This window comes from Alexandromys fortis, unplaced genomic scaffold (genome assembly GCF_014885135.2).
Source record: "Alexandromys fortis isolate MF-2015 unplaced genomic scaffold, M_Fortis_MF-2015_v1.1 scaffold_71, whole genome shotgun sequence".
Classification (NCBI taxonomy): Eukaryota; Metazoa; Chordata; class Mammalia; order Rodentia; family Cricetidae; genus Alexandromys; species Alexandromys fortis.
This window is the reverse complement of record NW_026067954.1, coordinates 6,791,124-6,810,721: the sequence shown is the minus strand read 5'-3', so window position 1 is coordinate 6,810,721 and position 19,598 is coordinate 6,791,124. Positions and strand designations below refer to the sequence as shown.

At 35.3% G+C, this 19,598-nt stretch overlaps 1 protein-coding gene across 6 annotated transcripts in view; it reads right to left on the bottom strand.

Annotated features, from left to right (window-relative positions):
- Nucleotides 1–19,598, bottom strand: part of LOC126507302 (complement factor H-like) — a 325,893-nt gene that overhangs the window by 252,415 nt on the left and 53,880 nt on the right. For 4 of the 6 annotated variants that reach the window (XM_050151583.1, XM_050151582.1, XM_050151579.1 and 1 more), the window contains 3 exons: nt 17,924–18,106; nt 16,540–16,716; nt 6,406–6,579 (listed from right to left, as the gene is read on the bottom strand). In XM_050151583.1, coding sequence (XP_050007540.1) covers nt 6,406–6,579; nt 16,540–16,716; nt 17,924–18,106 — 534 coding nt within the window. Of the gene's footprint in view, nt 1–2,121; nt 2,299–5,226; nt 5,407–5,495; nt 5,679–6,405; nt 6,580–16,539; nt 16,717–17,923; nt 18,107–19,598 lie in introns of all 6 variants that reach the window. The other 2 variants (XM_050151585.1, XM_050151580.1) reach the window with 2 other exon arrangements.

Sequence of the window (19,598 nt, the reverse complement as noted above, 5' to 3'; positions counted from 1 at the left end):
CAGGACATACACAAAATCTAATGTAGATGTTTGGCTTCCTTTTCCTTTTCACTTATTCTAAGACTCCTGACTATAAATTGGTAACACCTACATTTATTGTGAATCCTCCCACCTTAGTTTACCCAAATTAGAAATGGTCTCTCAGTCATTCTCAGAGCTGTTTTTCCTAAGTCACTTTTGTCAAGTAAACAATAAGTATTAAACATTACACTTTGATTAACAATTTAGCATTGACTCTTGGTCAATGAGAGCATAGAGTAATTTCACAAATGGCTCAAGGAATGCCATTCAAATTTTCAACTACCCTGGACATCCTGTTTGTCCTGAACTGGTTAGAGATGTGAAAACAGATGTCATGCATCCAGGATAATGAACAGGTGGTACGGACATTAACACTATTTGAAAAGTTTTGTCTCCTAAGTCACTACAAAATCAAGACATTTAAGATTCATCTTTCAGATTCATAATTTCATAGTGTGCTTTATTAGTGCTTATTAATAATCATTTTTTATTTTTGCTTAAGTAGGATGGAAGGACTAGAAAGAAATAGATGTTTGTGTAGTAAATATATTTGTCCACATTATTTTTTTGTTGTTGTTGTTTTTTGAGACAGGGATTCTCTGTGGCTTTGGAGCCTGTCCTGGAACTAGCTCTGTAGACCAGGCTGGTCTCGAACTCACAGAGATCCACCTGCCTCTGCCTCCCAAGTGCTGGGATTAAAGGCATGCGCCACCATCGCCCGGCTTCCATATTCTTTAAACAACTAGCTAGCAATGCAGGAAAGAAAAACAATTACCACCTTACTTCATAGTAATCAAAATGAAATCAGACATGATTAAAAATGAGAGACAATTACAGAATGACATGTGCCCTCCATTACAATGTATACAATAGTTTTGATTTTGAAATCAAATACTTTCAGTGAATTTTATTCTTTAAGAAATAGTTTATGATAGTGAGTGAGGCAAGCATTCTAAATAACAGTGATAAATACAAATAGAGAAGCAAAATTAGTGAAATCAACTCATTGCCTATTTATTTGGAATTGGAGGTATCATAGGAGTCAGAATTTTCTAAGTAAACAGATTTATTGTTACCAGAATAAATACATTATTAGATAGTACACATAACTCTACAGAATTGCATGGTGAATAAGCATAAGCATAGGAAGCGAATATTGCATTTATAGTGATAAAATACTTAGATGTAATGAAACTCTGTGAGTAAGGGACCATTAAAACAAGAAGATAAGTTCCTGTTGATTAAGCTTGCTTGTATGCTTTAAACTACAGGTTACTAAAAAAGGTGATAATAATTTCTAAATCATCTTACAAATTAAAAAGTATATTTCTGGGATATCTGTTATTATATAGTATCTTCTTTTATATATCACAGGGTATTTGAACCCATGAAATCTCAAAAGCGTGGTCACTTAAACAAGACCTGCATGATGGCAATACCAGTTGACATTTCAATAATTGTACAAGTCCCTTCTTCTACATCAGAGGTTCACAACTTGTGGGACACAACCCCTCATGGATCAAGTGACCTTTTCATCAGGGTTGCTTAAGACCTCGAGAAAACACAAATTTTTATATTACAATTCATAACAGTGTCACCATTATAGTTATGGAGTAGACATGAAAACAATTTTATGGTCAGAGTCAACACAACATGAGAAACTGCATTAGAGGGTATTAGCATTAGGAGAGTTGAGAACTACTGACCTAGGTGAAGAACTATAGGCAATTAATGTCTATCTAGAAAAGTAGACTCAATTTTCTTCAGGGATGAGTGAGCCAACAAAGTTTTTAGTCCTAATCAGATATCCATAGGGAAACAATAAATAGGCTCATCAGACTGAATTTATATATACAAGTCATATATATATATGTACATTACATATACATATATACGTGTTTGTGTGGAGAAAGAATCATGAATTTAACAGGAAGTTCAGGGACACAGGATGTGTTAGAGTGGAAGTGGAGAGGTGAAAAAGATAAAAGATGCAAAATTTACATAGGAAATTCTGAAGAACAATTACTGTTTTTTAAGAACTCAAAGCTACAGCTATCACAGGTGAGAAAAGACTAGAAGACAGTGCAAACAAGAGCTTACTTGTACAGTTTGGTTCAGGAACCCATCTTCCATTGATGCATATTGAATGTTTATCCTCCTTCTTTTCTTCACATTTGTAACTCATGCTAAAATTATGATTAAATTCATTCTTATTGGTATAAATTGCTTTCACATCAATTGATATTGGTGCTTTACACTTTTCCAGTTGATCTGTTGCTATGTGAAAATAATTCCAGGAAAAATTAAAAACAATTACAAGAAGTGAGGTAGCTGTGATATTAAAATAACTACAGAGTCAATGTACATGGTACTATTATTTATATCTATAAATTGTGTCAATTAAAATGCTAGAGGCAAAAAAATGCTAAGGACACCATACAGAGTGGTCTATGGTGCATAGAATGCCAAGTTTGCTATATCTCAGAAACAGTGTTTCAATAAGAGATTTGGGTACTAAGCAACTACAATAGCATAGGAAATCATTGTCTCAGATGCTCTACATAGGAAATAATTATGACATGACAAGCTTTGGCCCCTACTTGAAAGCTGTGAAATGTTCACAGCTGTTTCTCCTTATCTTAATATTAGTCCATAATGTTATGAATATTAAAATAAAAACATGAGCGGATAGATTTTAATAGGTTGATTAGTTTGAATTACCTCTTTTGATAGATGTGTTATTAAAAAAGAATATCTAAGATATATTGAGTATAAAACAATTATTTGAGAGCCAGATTTGTATAAGATATTAGATGCTTGTAGTCACCATCTCTCTCCTTTTTATTCTCTTCATAAGAGTCTAGAAGTTATTTCCTAAACTAAATCATCCTATAATAAAACAATACTATCTCATAAGAATAAAACTTTTTGGCTCTGTTATGACTTAAGTAAAGGCTATATATACAGCTTTTAATATATTGTTCACTATAATTACCAACTGAAGATGAGAGTCCTTTTTATATTTGACAAAATTTCAGTATAGGTACTGGGAATATTTGTTAGTAATTTGAAATGAAAAGTGAAATGTTTATGGATAGAGTAAGTAAATGTAAGTTATTAGCCAAAGTTCTATAATTTTCTTTTAAAACAATACTGAAAATATATACCAGAGTACTTCAAAAACTCAAGACATCTGAGAACTAATACCTTACTTAAGAGGGGTTCACAGGGGTCCAGAGAGATGTCCCCAGCTAGGTCCTTGGGGGCTGAGGAGAGAGAGCCTGAAATGGCCCGGTCCTATAGCCATACTAATGAATATCTTGCATATCACCATAGAACCTTCACCTGGTGATGGATGGCGATAGAGACAGAGACCCACATTGGAGCACTGGACTGAGATCCCAAGGTCCAAATGAGGAGCAGAAGGAGGGAGAACATGAGCAAGGAAGTCAGAACCACGAGGGGTGCACCCACCCACTGAGATGGTGGAGCTGATCTAATGGGAGCTCACCAAGGCCAGCTAGACTAAGACTGAAAAAGCATGGGATAAAACTGGACTCTCTGAACATGGCGGACAATGAGGGCTGCTGAGAAGCCAAGGACAATGGCACTGGGATTTGATCCTACTGCATGGACTGGCTTTGTGGGAGCCTAGCCTGTTTGGATGCTCACCTTCCTAGACCTGCATGGAGGGGGGAGGACCTTGGACTTCCCTCAGGGTTCCCTAACCCTGACTGCTCTTTGGACTGGAGAGAAAGGGGGGTGGGGAGTGAGATAGGGAGGGGGATGGGAGTGGGGGTGGGGGGAGAGGGAGGGAAAAGGGAGAGGGGGAGGAGGTGGAATTTTTTAATAAAAAAAGAAAGAAAGAAAATAACCCAATAAATAAATAAAGATTGGTTCATAAGAAGACAAAAATTTGCTGTAAACAGAAATGAAGACAGACCAATCATTGGGGGAGGGGAGGGAATGGTGACTCTGTGATTGACTTGCTTCATGAAAATCTCTTATTTCTAACGAGAAAGCTACAAACATGGAGAAGACTAAGAATGTATAGTGGAAGAATAAAAAAGTTTATACTTTAAACTTACTGTTGTATCACAGGTTGCAATAACTGAGGGGTCATATGAAGGTCACCATAGGCAGACTAACTATCAGAACAAAATCTCAGAAATCTGAACAAATGATAAAATAGAATTTTGTAACAGAATGGAAAATTGTTTCTATTCTTGATATGTCTGATATGCTATATGAATGCATTTGTTAAAATTTTAAAACAGTTGTATGAATACGTTTTAAAGTACTAAAGATATAGGTATAAACATGTTTTTTTTTCTTAGCAAAAATATAATGATTCATTGTAAATCCACTGATTTACATAGCAAACTGTTTTTGAGTTGATTGGTCTTCTGTGTATAGAGAATATAATTGCTAAACAACACAGGTATAAATGTCCTTTACAAAGGAGCTCCACGTTTCTCTGGCATTAACCGAAACATAAAGTTCAAATGAAGAGTAAATATTGGGTATCAAGGATATTCTGAAATAATGATTTAGGAACACTCTAAGTAAAATCTCAGTTTCAGAGAAAAGTAAACGTAGGCATCAAGAAGCTTTTAGCTACTCATTAAATATGCAGTCACCAAAAGAATGTAGGGGGTAATTACAGAGTGACGTCACCAATGGAATAATGTTGTCTACCTAACCCCAAGCTTTTTGGTATAGATCAGTTCTATAGCCAATGAGAGGACCTATGGCCCCACCTTAATCACAGTGGCTTCAGCTTGCAGAATGAGAAATAGACAGAAGCATAATAAAAGTTCTGGGAGAGGAAAGTTTGTTATGGGAGATTATGAAATGGGTGTTCTACATTGGTTTCTTAGCTTTCCATGATATAAAAGGAGAGTGCCATATAATAACAGCAATACTATTTTGTAACATTATCATATCTTCTTGAGTATTATTAATCACATTTTACTTACATGAAATTTTTAACTAGCAACTAGATTTAACCTAAGATAAGATTATAGATTATATTAATTTCTGCTCATCGGTAGACACAAATAAGATTATAAATAATAAAAGTTTGGATGCATATTAAGACTAGATTGTTCTAAGAAGATTTCTAACTACAAATATATATGTAAATATTACCGTCACCAAAATATTACACTTTATGAAGTATCAATTTGAGGCACATAACCTTACCAACACACCGAGGAAGCTGGGTCCACTTTCCACTAATGCATGAAACTGAACCACGTCCAACCATTGTGAAATTTTCTGTGCAGTTGAACTCCACTGATTCTCCATGATAGTAGGGAGGGACAAAAAGCTGCACAGAGCCATGCTTAAGTTTAGAAATGTTTGTACATGTTCTCTCCTCCTCTGTAGATAGATGTTTCACAAATGTGTATTTATTATGAAGACATCACATGAAATACAAAACAGTGTCTAAGTATTAGTATTTTCATTACCGACACACGTTGGCAAAGTTGTCCAATTTCCATCCATGCACTGGATTTTATTGGGTCCCTTCAGTAGAAATCTAGGCTTGCAATTATATTCCACCACTTCACCATGGCTGTACTGTTCTTTTTTTGTTCCCGTCAATTCCCCATTGAGAAGTTCAGGAGGTTGATCACATGATCTCACTTGATCTATTGCAGAATATTGTATACATCTAAATAAAAATGTCCATCTTGCCATTTAAAAATCTAGTTAATGAAAAAATCTTCTAAGAATTTATTCACCATATCACTTTTTATAACATTTTATTAAATCAATTTTATAAATGCTAGGTTCACATTTCACTGTTTTAACATGTCTATTGAATAGCATTGAAGCATATTAAAATGGTACAATTTTTGGTAAACCTGATACCTTGAAAGTGCATGAAAACGAGTCAGCAATTGTAGTTTTTGACAATTATAGTGATTCTTCTCAGTCAATATATTTAACATACAGTTATCCATTTGTAAAAAATATTCACACTGTAGAAGGTATCTGACTAATGCATTTTATTTTTTGAATAAATGATATTGAATTAAACAAAATCTGTTGTGATACAGTTTAGACATTCTCTAATGAAGATATGCTTATTCTGTAAAAAGTCCAGTATTAATGGAAATACAGTCAAAATGAGAGATATCTTTGTACTCTAAGCTATCATGTCTACATGTTTAAACATATTGGTAACAAATTTTAAGTTAGCCTGGGACTAACCATGTAAATAACTGACTGTGTATTAGTCACACAACACACAACTTGATCATTGTTGTCTATGAATATGCTAAAGATTGTAGATACAATGTAAGACTGGTAGATATTAGGAGAAAAAAACTAAACCTCTGATTTTCATTTACCAAATGTAAAACAGATGCTAACCTTTACATGTTGGAAAACTAGGAGACCATCCAAAGTAGTAGCATTGCACTGAATCTGGTCCAACTCTGCGTCCTCGTCGGCAAAAAAATTTCAACATATCTCCAACTTTATATTTGTCTTTATTGGGATTGACAACCAAGTATTGGTCTAGGAAGGGAATACTGCATTCTCTTTCTTAAAAAGTAAAATAGAGTACATATTTAATCAAGAAATAATTTTATCTGTCTCATGTATATTCTCAGAGTATCATTAGTAACTCTCCTCCTTGTGAAAAATGCTCATATTGCATTTTATAACTCCTCTGAATTCATATCAAATTTTGAGAAATGTATGTTGCTATAATATATTAAGAATTGAATAATTAACTTAACTTATTTTTATTGGATGTGAAATCAGCAGAGAGTTATTAATGTTAAATTAAGAACTGTTCTATTCCTATCATATAGAATCATTCTTTCAGAAAGTTTATGACATTTTCACAATTTACTTCAGTTTAATACCCTTGAGATAGTAGAACAAGTAAAATAATTTCTTTTTCAATATTTATTTTTATTGATTTTATTGAGCTCTACATTTTTCTCTGCTCCTCACCCTGCCTTTCCCCTCGCCTTCAACCTTTCCCCATGGTCCCCATGCTCCCAATTTACTCAGGAGATCTTGTCTTTTTCACTTCTCATGTAGATTAGATCCATGCATAGCTCTTTTAGGGTCTTCATTGTTTTCTAGGTTCTCTGGGATTGTGATTTGTAAGCTGGTTTTCTTTGCTTTATGTTTTAAAACCACTTATGAATGAGTACATATGATAATTGTCTTTCTGGGTCTGGGTTACTGAAAACAGTCTGCTATTGGCATAAAAACAGACAGGAGGACCAATGGAAATAAATATCCAGATACTAATCCACACATCTATGAACACCTAATTTTTGACAAAGAAACAAAAAATATAAAATGAAAAAAAGAAATCATATTTAACAAATGGTACTGGCATAACTGGATATTAACATGTAGAAGAATGAAAATAAATACATATCTGTCAGCACGCATAAAACTCAAGTACAAATGGATCAAAGACCTCAACATAAGGCTGGACACACTGAACCTCATAGAAGAGAAAGTGGGATTCTCATCACAAAACATCCAAGAAATCTGGGACACAATAAAAAGACCAAACTTAAGAATAATAGGGGTAGAAGAAGCAGAATTACAGCCCAGAAAATATATTCAACAAAATTATGGAAGAAAATTTTTCCAACCTAAAGATGGATATGCATATAAAGGTACAAGAAGCATACACAACACTGAAGACTGGACCAAAAAAAAAACCATCCCCTTGCCATATAATAATCAAAAACACAAAACATACAGAAATAAAGAAAGAATATTAAGCGCTGCAAAGGAAAAGGTCAAGTAACATATAAAGCTAAACCTATTAGAATTACACTTGACTTCTCAATGGAAGCCAAGGAAGACAGAAGGTCTTGGATAGATGTGCTGCAGAAACTAAGAAACCATGGATAAAAACCCAGATTACTATACCCAGCCAAGCTTTCTTTCACCATCAATAAAGAAAACAAGATATTCCAGGATAAAAACAAATTTAAAGAATATGTAGCCACAAACCCAGCCTTACAGAAAGTAACAGAAGGACAATCACAATTCAAAAGAGCCAAAAACACCCACAAATAACTCAGACATCTAATAGCCCTCCACCAGCACAACTCAAAGAAGGGAAACACATAAACTCTACCATCAAAAAAATAACTGGAATTAACAACCACTGGTCATTAATATCACTTAATAACAATGGACTCATTTCACCTATAAAAAGGCACAGGCTAAGAGATTGGATACAAAAACATGATCCAACATTCTGCTGTTTACAAGAAATACACCTCAACAACAAAGACAGATATTACCTCAGAGTAAAGGGTTGGGAAAAGGTTTTTCAATCAAATGGACCTAAGAAACAAGCAGGTGTGGCTATACTAATATCTAACAAAATTGAATTCAAACTAAAATCAATAGAAGAGATGGAGATGGACACTTTATACTCATAACAGAAACAATTCATCAGGATAAATCTCAATCCTGAATATCTATGCCCCCAATATAAAAGCACCCACATATGTAAAAGATACATTACAGAGAAAACCTATCTCGAAATACCAAAAAAGAAAAAAGATAAAGAAAAGAAAAGAAACATTACTAGAACTCAAAACATACATCAAACCACACATACTAATAGTAAGAGACTTCAACACCCCTCTCTCACCAATGGACAGGTCAAACAAACAGAAACTTAACAGAGAAATAAGAGAACTAACAGATGTAATGAATCAAATGGACTTAACAGACATCTATAGCACATTCCACCCAAATAGGAAAGAATATACTGTCTTCTCAGCATCTTATGGAACCTTCTCGAAAACTGATCACATGCTCAGTAACAAAGCAAACTTCCACAGATACAAAAAAATTTTAGTAGCCACCTGTGTCTTATCGGATCACCATGGAATAAAGTTAGAATTTAACAACAGTTCTGCCCCCAGAAAGTCTACAAACTCATGGAAATTGAACAGTCAATTTCCAAACCACCCCTGGGTCAGGGAAAAAATAAAGAAAGAAATTAAAGTCTTCCTTGAATTCAACGAAAATAAACACAACCATACCCGAACCTGCAGGACATGATGAAAGCAGTGCTAAGTGGAAAGTTCATAGCACTAAGTACCCACATTTAAAAAAATGGAGAAAGCCCACATTAGAGACTTAAGAGCACAGTTGGAAGCTCTAGAAAAAGAAGAAACAGACTCACCCAGGAGGAGTAGAAGACTGGAAATAGTCAAACTGAGGGCTGAAATCAACAAAATAGAAACATAGAAAACAATCCAAAGAATCAATGAAACAAAAAGCTGGTTCTTGGAGAAAATCAACAAGATTGAAAAACCACTATCCAAACTAATTAAAAAGCAGAGAGAGAACACACAAATTAACAAGATCAGAAATGAAAAGGGGTACATAACAACAGACACTGAGGAAATTCAGAGAATCATTTGGTCTTACTACAAAAACCTATATGCCACCAAGTTGGAAAATGTAAAAGAAATGGACTTGTTTATGGATAAATACCATATACCATAATTGAATCAAGACCAGGTAAACAATCTAAATAGACCTATAAGTCATGAGGAAATAGAAGCTGTCATAAAAAAACCTACAAACCCAAAAAAGGCCAGGACCAGATGGTTTTAATGCAAAATTTTGCCAGAACTTCCAAGAGGAGCTGATACCTATACTTCTTAATGTGTTTTGCATAATAGGAACAGAAAAATCAATGCCAAACTCTTTTTATGAAGCTATGGTTACCCTGATACCAAAACCACACAAAGACTCAACCAAGAAAGAGAATTACAGACCAGTCTCGCTCATGAACATCGATGCAAAAATCCTCAATAAGATACGGGCAAACCGAATCCAAGAACACATTAGAAAAATTATCCATTATGATCAAGTAGGCTTCATCCCAGAGATACAGGGCTGATTCAACATACAAAAATCTATCAAGGTAATTCATCATATAAATAAGAAGGTGAACACAGAGAAAAGCATTTAGTTATCTCCCTGGATATTGGAAGTAGACAAGATTGCCAGGCAAAAATTGGGAGATTGGGGGTGGAGGTGGGGTGGGGTAAGGGGAGATGGGGAGAGAGAAGTGAGAAGGGGAGGATGAGAATAGCTTGGGGGAATGGGACAATGGAGGAAGGGTGGATATGGGAGCAGGGAAGTAGATATCTTAATTAAGGGAGCCATTTTAGGGTTGGCAAGAGACTTGACCCTAGAGGGGTTTCCAGGTGTTCAAGGAGATGTTCCCAGCTTGTTCCTTATGCAGCTGAGGAGAGGGCACCTGAACTGGCCCTTTCCTATAGCCACACTGATGAATATCTTGCATATCACCATAGAACCTTCATCTGGCGATAGATGGAGATAGAGACAGAGACCCACACTGGAGTACCGGACTGATCTCCCAATGTCCAATTGAGGAGCAGAAGGAGGGAGACCATGAGCAAGGAAGTCAGGAAAGTGAGGGTTGTGCCCACCCACTGAGATGGAGGGGCTTCTTTCATGGGAGCTCACCAAGGCCAGCTGGACTGGGACTGATAGAGCATGTGATCAAACCCGACTCTCTGAATGTGTCTGATGGTGCGGGCTGACTGAGAAGCCAAGGACAATGGCACTGGGTTTTGATTCTACTGCATGGACTGGCTTTGTGGGAGCCTAGTCTGTTTGGATGCTCACCTTCCTAGACCTGCATGGAGGGGGGAGGACCTTGGACTTCCCACAGGGCAGAGAACCCTGACTGCTCTTTGGACTGGAGAGGGAGGGGGAGGAGAAGTAGGGGGAGGAGGAGGGAGGGAGGGGGAAGGAAATGGGAGGAGGTGGAAATTTTTAATAAAAAAGAAAAAAAACTATATGATCATTTCATTAGATGCTGAAAAAGCATTTGACAAAATTCAAACCCCTTTATGATAAAGGTCTTGGAGAAGTTAGGGATACAAGGACCACATCTAAATATATTAAAAGCAATAGACAGCAAGCCAACAGCTAATATCAAATTAAATGGAGAGAAATTCAAAGCTATTCCACTATAATCAGGAACAAAACAAGGCTGTCCACTTTAACCATATCTCTTCAACATAGTGCTTGAAGTTCTAACAATAGCAATAAGACAACATAACGGGATTTGAATTGGAAAGGAAGAAGCTAAACTTGTTATTTGCAGATGATATGTGTACATCAGTGACCTCAAAAACTCTACCAAATAACTCCTACAGCTGATAAATACCTTCAGTAATATGGAAGGGTACAAGATCCACGTAAAAAATATCAGTAGCCCTCCTATACACAAAAGTTGCAGAAGCAGAGAGAGAAATCAGAGAAACTTCATTTTTCACAATAGCCACAAATAGCATAAAGTATCTTGGGGTAACACTAACCAAGGAAGTGAAAGATCTATTTGACAAAAACTTTAAGTCTTTGAAGAAAGAAATTGTAGAGGACACAAGAAAATGGAAGGATGTCCTATGTTCTTAGATGGGTAGAATCAACATAGTAAAAATGACAATTCTATCAAAGGCAATCTATAAATTCAATGCAATCCCCATCAAAATCCCATCAAAATTCTTCAAAGATCTGGAGAAGACAATATTCAACTTCATATGGAAAAACAAAAAACTCAGGATAGCCAAAACAATCTTATACAATAAAGGATTGTCTGGAGGCATTACCATCCCTGACTTCAAACTCTATTACAGAGTTACAGTAATGAAAATAGCTTGGTATTGGCATAAAAACAGAGACGTCGACCAATGGAATCAAATCAAAGACCCGGATATTAATCCACAAACCTATGAACACCTGATTTTTGACAAAGGAGATGAAACTATACAATGGAAGAAAGAAAGCATCTTCAACAAATGCTGCTGGCATAACTGGATGTCAACCTGTAGAAGAATGAAAATAGACCCATATCTATTACTATGCACAAAATTCAAGTCCAAATGAATTAAAAACCTCAATATAAATCTGATGACACTGAACCTGATAGAAGAGAAAGTGGGAAGTACTTTACAATGTATGGGCGCAGGAGACCACTTCCTACATATAACCCCAGCAGCACAGACAGTAAGGGCAACATTGAATAGATGGGACTTCCTGAAACTGAGAAGCTTCTGTAAAGCAAAGGACACTGTCATTAAGACAAAAAGGCAACCTACTGAATGGGAATAGATCTTCACCAACCCCGTGTCAGAAAGAGGTCTGATCTCCAAAATACATAAAGAATTCAAAAAACTAGACATTAAAATTCTAAATAACCCAATAAAAATGGGGTACAAACCTGAATAGATAATTCTCAATAGAAGTGCAAATGGCCAAAAGATACTTAAGGTCATGTTCAATTTCCTTAGCGATCAGGGAAATGCAAATCAAAACAACTTTGAGATACCATCTTACACCTGTCAGAATGGCTAAAATCAAAAACACCAATGGATAGCATATGCTGGAGAGAATGTGGAGTAAGGGGAACACTCATCCATTGCTGGTCAAATGCAAACTTTTACAACCACTTTGCAAATCAGTATTGCAGTTTCTCAGAAAATTGGCAATCAACCTACCTCAGGATTCAGCAATTCCACTCTTGGGAATATAGTCGAAAGATGCTCAATCATACTACAAAGACATTTGCTCAATTATGTTTATAGCAGCATTATTTGTAATAGCCAGAACGTGGAAACAACTTAGATGCTCCTCAATGGAAGAATAGATAAAGAAAGTGTGGAATATATGTACTCAGTGTTAAAAAACAGTGACATCTTGAATATTGCTTGCAAATGGATGGAAATAGAAAACACTGTACTCAGTGAGATAAGCCAGACCCAAAAAGAGGAATATGGTACGTACTCACTCATTAGTGGACTCTAGCCATAAAAAAGGACATTGAGACTATCGTTCACAAGCTTAGAGAAGCCAAATAACAAGGTTAACCCAAAGAAAAACATTTATAGATCCTTCTGGAAATTGGAAGCAAACAACATCACCAGGAAAAAGTTGGGAGCATAGAGGTGGGTTAGGGGTTGGGGTGGTGACGGGGAAAAGGGGAGGAGGAGGGAGAAGAGAGAAGGGAAAGACTGGGAAGAGCTGGGGGGAGTGGGAGGGTGGAGATGGAGGAAGGGTGGATATAGGAGCAGGGAAGAAGGTATTTACATTAAGGGGACCATTTTAGGGTTGGCAAGAGACTTCGCTCTGGAGGGTATCCCAGGTGTCCATGGGATGTCCCCAGCTAGGTCCTTGGGCAGCAGAGGAGAGGGTGCCTAAATTGTCCTTGCCCCACTATCACACTGATGATTATGTCGAATATCACCATAGAATCTTCATCTGGCAATGGATGGAGATAGAGACAGAGACCCTCATCAGAGCACTGGACTGAGCTCTCAAGGTCCAGTTGAAGAGCAGAAGGAGGGAGAAAATGACCAAGGAAGTAAAAACTGTGAGGGGTTGTTCTACGCACTGAGATAGTGTGCCTTATCTAATGGGAACTCACCAAATCCAGCTGGACTGGGACTGAATGAGCATGTGATCAGACCGGACTCTCTGAATGTGGCTGCCAATGGGGGCAGCCTGAGAAACCATTGATAATGGCACTGGGACCTGTTTCTACTGCATATACCGGCTTTTTTAGATCCTAGTCTATCTGGATGCACACCTTTCTAGGCCTGGAGGTAGGGGGGAGGGCCTTGGACTTCCCACAGGGCAGGGTACCCTAACCTTTCTTAAGGAGGGAGGAGGGGAAGTAGCGGAGTGGGAAGGGAATGGGAGGAGGGGAAGAAGTGTAAATTTTTGAATGGAAAAATTAAAAAAAAAGAAAAAGAAAATGACATTTGGCTTTCAAAATGAAAACTAAAAATGTCTTAATTCCAAAATAAAAAATAAAGGAAACAATTTTTTTTTCTTGTTTGAAGTCTCGCATTTTTGCTACTTTACAAAATTAAAGATTGGAACTTTAAAAGCAGGGTGATACATAAAAGAAAACTCCAACTTTCAAAAATCAAGTGTTAATACACACTCCTAGCAACAAAAGTGAAAGGTGTGCTTTAAAAGAAATATCTAAAGCAAATAACGAACATCATGTTGGCGCTGGTGATAGAACACACAAGAATGGTACATATTAGAATTCTCCAAATAATTCCTTTCTTTTAATATTGAGGTTTTTTTTTAGATCATCTGGGGAGAATCTACCTTTATAAGACTCACAGTTATTAAAAGTCTGGGGTCACTCAGATATTCACAATAACCATGAATAAATTTTAATAAAAGGAGCATTTCTCTTTATTTACAGGTTACCAGGGATTTAGCACCAGGCCTGCACAATATCTATGGGAATTTATTGTGTGACAGTTCATCCAACATTAAAATATCCTATCCTGCAGAGAAACTCCTTTAGGAGGAAGGTAAAGAACTCTAAACAGCTTTAATAAGTCCATGAAACTGAGCAGATTCAGTAGGCCCTTTATGCCCAAGAAAACATGCTAAGTTGATGAGTCATTGTCTGACAGGACAAATTGCAAAGGAGACACTCAGACAATGTAGATGTAAAATAGAAGACTTTGAGGCCATATCAACTCACTGGAAGAAACAAAAACCATCCCAACTCCCTAGAAGGGGTTTAGATCAACTGAATCACTTGGAAAACAAAACAATCTAATTCTCCAACCTGTTGAGCTGCTGCAGGCTGTGCAGTGTACTCCAGATTCCATGCTTCTGTGAGCTGTTACCTATGCTGGATAGGCCTTGGTGATGCAGCTGTTTTATTTTTATTTTCATTTCTACTCCTGCCAGTAACTCTTCGCCCATATTTCAATAACCCCAATAAAACTCACTGATTATAATAAGTTGGGCTTTGGTAATATCTGTATGTTGATCCCTCCTGAACTCCTTATTTGGGATGGGTGAGTGGATGCCTATATATCACCTCCACAGGAAAACTTTTGCCACATTCATAAATAATCTCACAGTATTTTTAATTTTAGTTTTGTAATACTACAGCCAACCCTAAGGTCTTGGGATAGCCAAATATTGTCACAATGAACTAATATCCCTTCTCTTGCATTCTGTTTAAATATTGTGTTATAGAAAGCCCTGATTTCATAACCTTGAACTGTTTATAATCAGAGAGAAATTAATGATTATTATTAACTTAATTTTACTTCTTCTAATTTGTGGGGGGCATTTGATCTGTTTGCTTGCTTATGATAGGTCTTCATATGTCTCCCAGACTCTTCACAAATTCAAGATGCTCATACTTCTACCTTCCAAGTTCTGGGATTACAAGTGTGTTTCACTTTTCCAGCTGTAGATATTCTTACTGCTTTACATTTGATTTGGTCCTTGATACTGCAAATTAAATTTTTAATTTCTGCTGCTATCATTTCTGAAGGGATTCTGGCCAGCCCAGGCATGGAAAACATGGCTCTGGGAGGCCTTGCCCTTCTCCCCATTTCTTCTGCCTTGGTTATAAATCATTAAATTACATTCCTAAACTAGCCATCAAGGTCTATTCTCTTATTTGGTCACTTCCTCCTTCTGAAGCTAACTACCAAGGTCCAGCTATCAAAAGCTGATCAAAAGCTGGTCCAGTGATCAAAAGCTCAAATAATAATCAAGCCCAAATTAAACACCTCATCCTGAAAGGTTTAAATGTTCTCACTTTTACAACTGAATTTACATTTCAGTACTCTGAGAGGGACAAACAGGTGTCTCTCTCAACAAAGGCCCATTTATCCACAAATTACATTCAGGGATTAGGGAAAGAGCACAAGGCTTGAGTCAATGTTTCTAAGGTAGTTTCTGTAGCCCTTGAAATTTACCCAGTTATGTCAATTTTGTCCATCTCTTTCCTTTCCACTCTTCAAATTTGCATGACCTTGTCCATACTTCAAGTCATAATTTAGATAATGGAAACTTCATTTAAATAACTAAGAGCATGCTTTTAATGATAACAAAACAATTATACTTAATCAGAGATACTTGATATACACATGCCATACAAAAGAATAATTAATTTAATATATTTTGCTTGTTGTTTGTTCATTATGGACACAGGGACTCAACATGAAGTCCAACATGTCCTCAAACTTAAACTCTTGTTCCACAGTTATAAGAATCACAAGAATGTGATATCTACAATGATGAATACATTATTTTAAAAACAGATTATCACATCACTGAGATGGCTCAGTTAGTGAGAGAGCTTGCCTCCATACTTGGTGACATGCATTCAATCCCTGGGACTCACATGAGGAAAAGAGGAAGCTGATTTACAAGTTCTCTGATATATTCATGTGTAACATGGTGTGCACATTGCCATAGGCATACACGTGCACTCGTTGAGCACATAAAGAAAAAAATAATTGAATGCTATGAGATAATAAATATAAATATGATCAATCCTGGGTCCTCAAGAAAGTCCTTTCTCTACCAGTTTATATTATATAAGAAGAAAGATTCTAGAAAATTCATTTTTTAAGTAACAAATAAATATTTACTTTTGCTTTATAAAAATTTAGAGGAAATATTACTCACCATAGCATGATGGTTTGTCAGACCATCCGTCATGATTACATGTTATGGAGCCTTTGGTAGCTTTATGTCTGTTTTCATATCCAAAATGACATTTATACTCTAATTTGTCATTGAGTTTAAACCATGTGTTATTATTTTTTGTTCCAGCATTCTCAAATACAGGCCTATCACAAGACTCTAGTGCAAAACAAAATGGAAGATTTTATTTTAAGTGACAATGGAATATCTGAGCAATTCTCATGAGAACAGAGGAAGTCACAGGTTGATATACAATAACAATACTGTATAAAAATGCCCTTAGAAGATCAACCATTTTCATGAAACAGTTATTAAATAAAAATGCACTCCTATTAGTGTTTATTATCTCAGTTAAGTTTTATGAAACTATTTTAAAAATAGTTTCTTGGCTCATTTTTTTTCTTATGTTTATTTTATACTGTAAATAAGTATGCAAGGGAAAATATATTTAGATTTAGGAAATTGCAATAGAATTTTGTGAATTAAGGTCCCGTATATAGTAGTTTATACATAACATAGAATTTAGAAAAGTAGATTAGTTAAATTTAGAACATGTGCATTTATTGTATTATATCAAAGCTTCTTTTTTTTACAATAAGAAAATCTAAAAAGTCTTGTTGATTATAATTTAATATACATGAATATTACATGGGGATAATTTTAATTGTTTTTTCTTTAAATAGATCTTACAATGGTACAACAAATGAAAATTAGAAATTAAGAAAGCATTAAGCATCTTATATTACCAATCATTTAAGTTATACTGAATAGGTCTTAAAAAGCAGCACTGGCTAGCTTTCTGATAAGTAAGAGAAGCTGAACATATAATTATTCTTAGAAAACTGTCTATGGTTAACTGTAGGTCCTAAAACAGCAAAATTTTCAGCTACCTGGAAACATTGCATTCCAGTATCATGATATTTGGGAAGAATTTCCAAGAGAGAGAGATCTTCTAAAATGGACTTTAGCAGATAGTGTTAAATATATATTATAAGATTAGCACATATTTTGAGATTTAAATATGGATATATATATATATATATATATATATATATATATCTTCACCTAAAACTTTACCTTTATATCTAGGAGCAAAGGCTTTGATATGCAAGGTAGAACATCTTTTAAAGGCAGCTGGTCAAAAATCCTTCACTAGATTTAAAACTTTAGGGTATTTTAAGGCACTGAAATGGGAAATGATCAGATACTCTACAATGCAAGAATAAGTCCCAAAGGAAAAAAAAATGTGATATTTTTTCTTGAAGTTAAAACTCAACATGAAATAACATCAGCCACCTCAAAGGAGAATAAAGCTAAACTCTTCTACATCACCAGTATAATGGTAGCAATACATTGAAGTACTCACTAAAGCATGAGGGTTGAGCAGACCATCCATTTTGGAGGCACGTAACTGTTCCTGATGTTTCTCCATTTGCTGTTACATACCCCTGTTTGCACCTAAACTTTGTTTTTCTATTTAGGTCATATGTAAGATCAGATTCAGAAAGAAATCCATTCTGAATTTCTATTTGTGACTTTGAACATTTCTCTAAAAGGGAAAGAAATAAAAAAAATGTTCAGTGCGTTCTCAGTAACTTAAGGGTTTACAACACAAAAAATATTAAAAAAATACCCATTAGTCACTTGTATATGAAGACTTGGGAAAATCCAAATCATTCACATTACTGAAGCAGGAAAACATCATAGGTTTAAAGATACACAATGTCTTGTTTGAATTTTTCTAACATAAGCAAAATTTAAATCACTCATAATTCCACCTAAAATATGTTAATTTTTTGTCCAAGTGTATACACATTTCTACAGAAAGTCAGAACTCTGAACAGTATTATTTTTACCTGCAGTTTCTTTAAACTTGAGAATAATTGGCTCTTTTAGACACCTAGACTTTATTTGCCCAAGTAGAGTTTCTGGGATTGGGTGAAAATCTTGTAAAATCTATTTACACAATTGTTACAGACTCCAGTGACAAGGATTTGAAATGCTTTTGTAACCTCATGCCTAATATACAATGGATATGCAATATTCAAAGAAGATCATGAGAAACAAACAGAAAAAGCTTAATCTTCTCATGACAAAATAATTTCCCCTAAATCTTGAATAACTGAACAGGAAACTATAAACAAAATTTTTTAATTTCACCTTTCCTATCAGCAGAATAATATTTCCCAGGTAAATGTATGAGATAAAATATATTCCATAAAAAAGTAATTAAAAAAGAAAGTATAAAAGTATATTTCCAGTTACTAAATTTCTTCTGAGAATACATATTTGCTTGTTTTTGAATAAGTAGGAAATCAAAGAAGAAAATACTAAATATGTTATATAAATGCTAATTAAAACATTAGATAATATATTGGGAGATATCAATAAATAGTGGAGAGACAAAAACTTCATCAAACAACTGGAAAATAATAAGGAATAAAATTCAATAATGATTAAATCAATAAGAGTTTTCACTTTGTTAAATTTGAAAAGGAAGTAAATACTAAAATAGGCAGAAATTGTAAAACCCCAAAAAGGTAAACAGAGATCATACAGAAATCAAATGAGAGAAAGGTAATGAAGTCATGATTTTTGTAAAAAAAAAAAAAGTGATAAAATTGCAAATAAAAAAAATGCCAGACACAAAGAGAGCACCAATAAATATAGTTGAAAATTACTAATGCTAGTAGGAGACAAGGAGCACAGGACTAACTAAAATTCGAGAATAGCAAGAGATTAATGAGGGCTATTATCATCATTAAAAGGCTTTATTTATTTATTTGGTTTTTTGAGACAGGGTTTCTCTGTAGTTTTGGAGCCTGTCCTAGAAGTAGCTCTTGTAGACCAGGTCGGCCTCAAACTCACAGAGATCCGCCTGCTTCTGCCTACTGAGTGCTGGGATTAAAGATGTGCACCATCACCACCCGGCTCAAGGGGCTTTATGTATGGAGGAAGTTTTCAGAAAATATTACAACAAGAAAGATCCTGATTTAAAAAATGGGTATTTTACTGAATTTAAGAAACAAAAATTACTATTC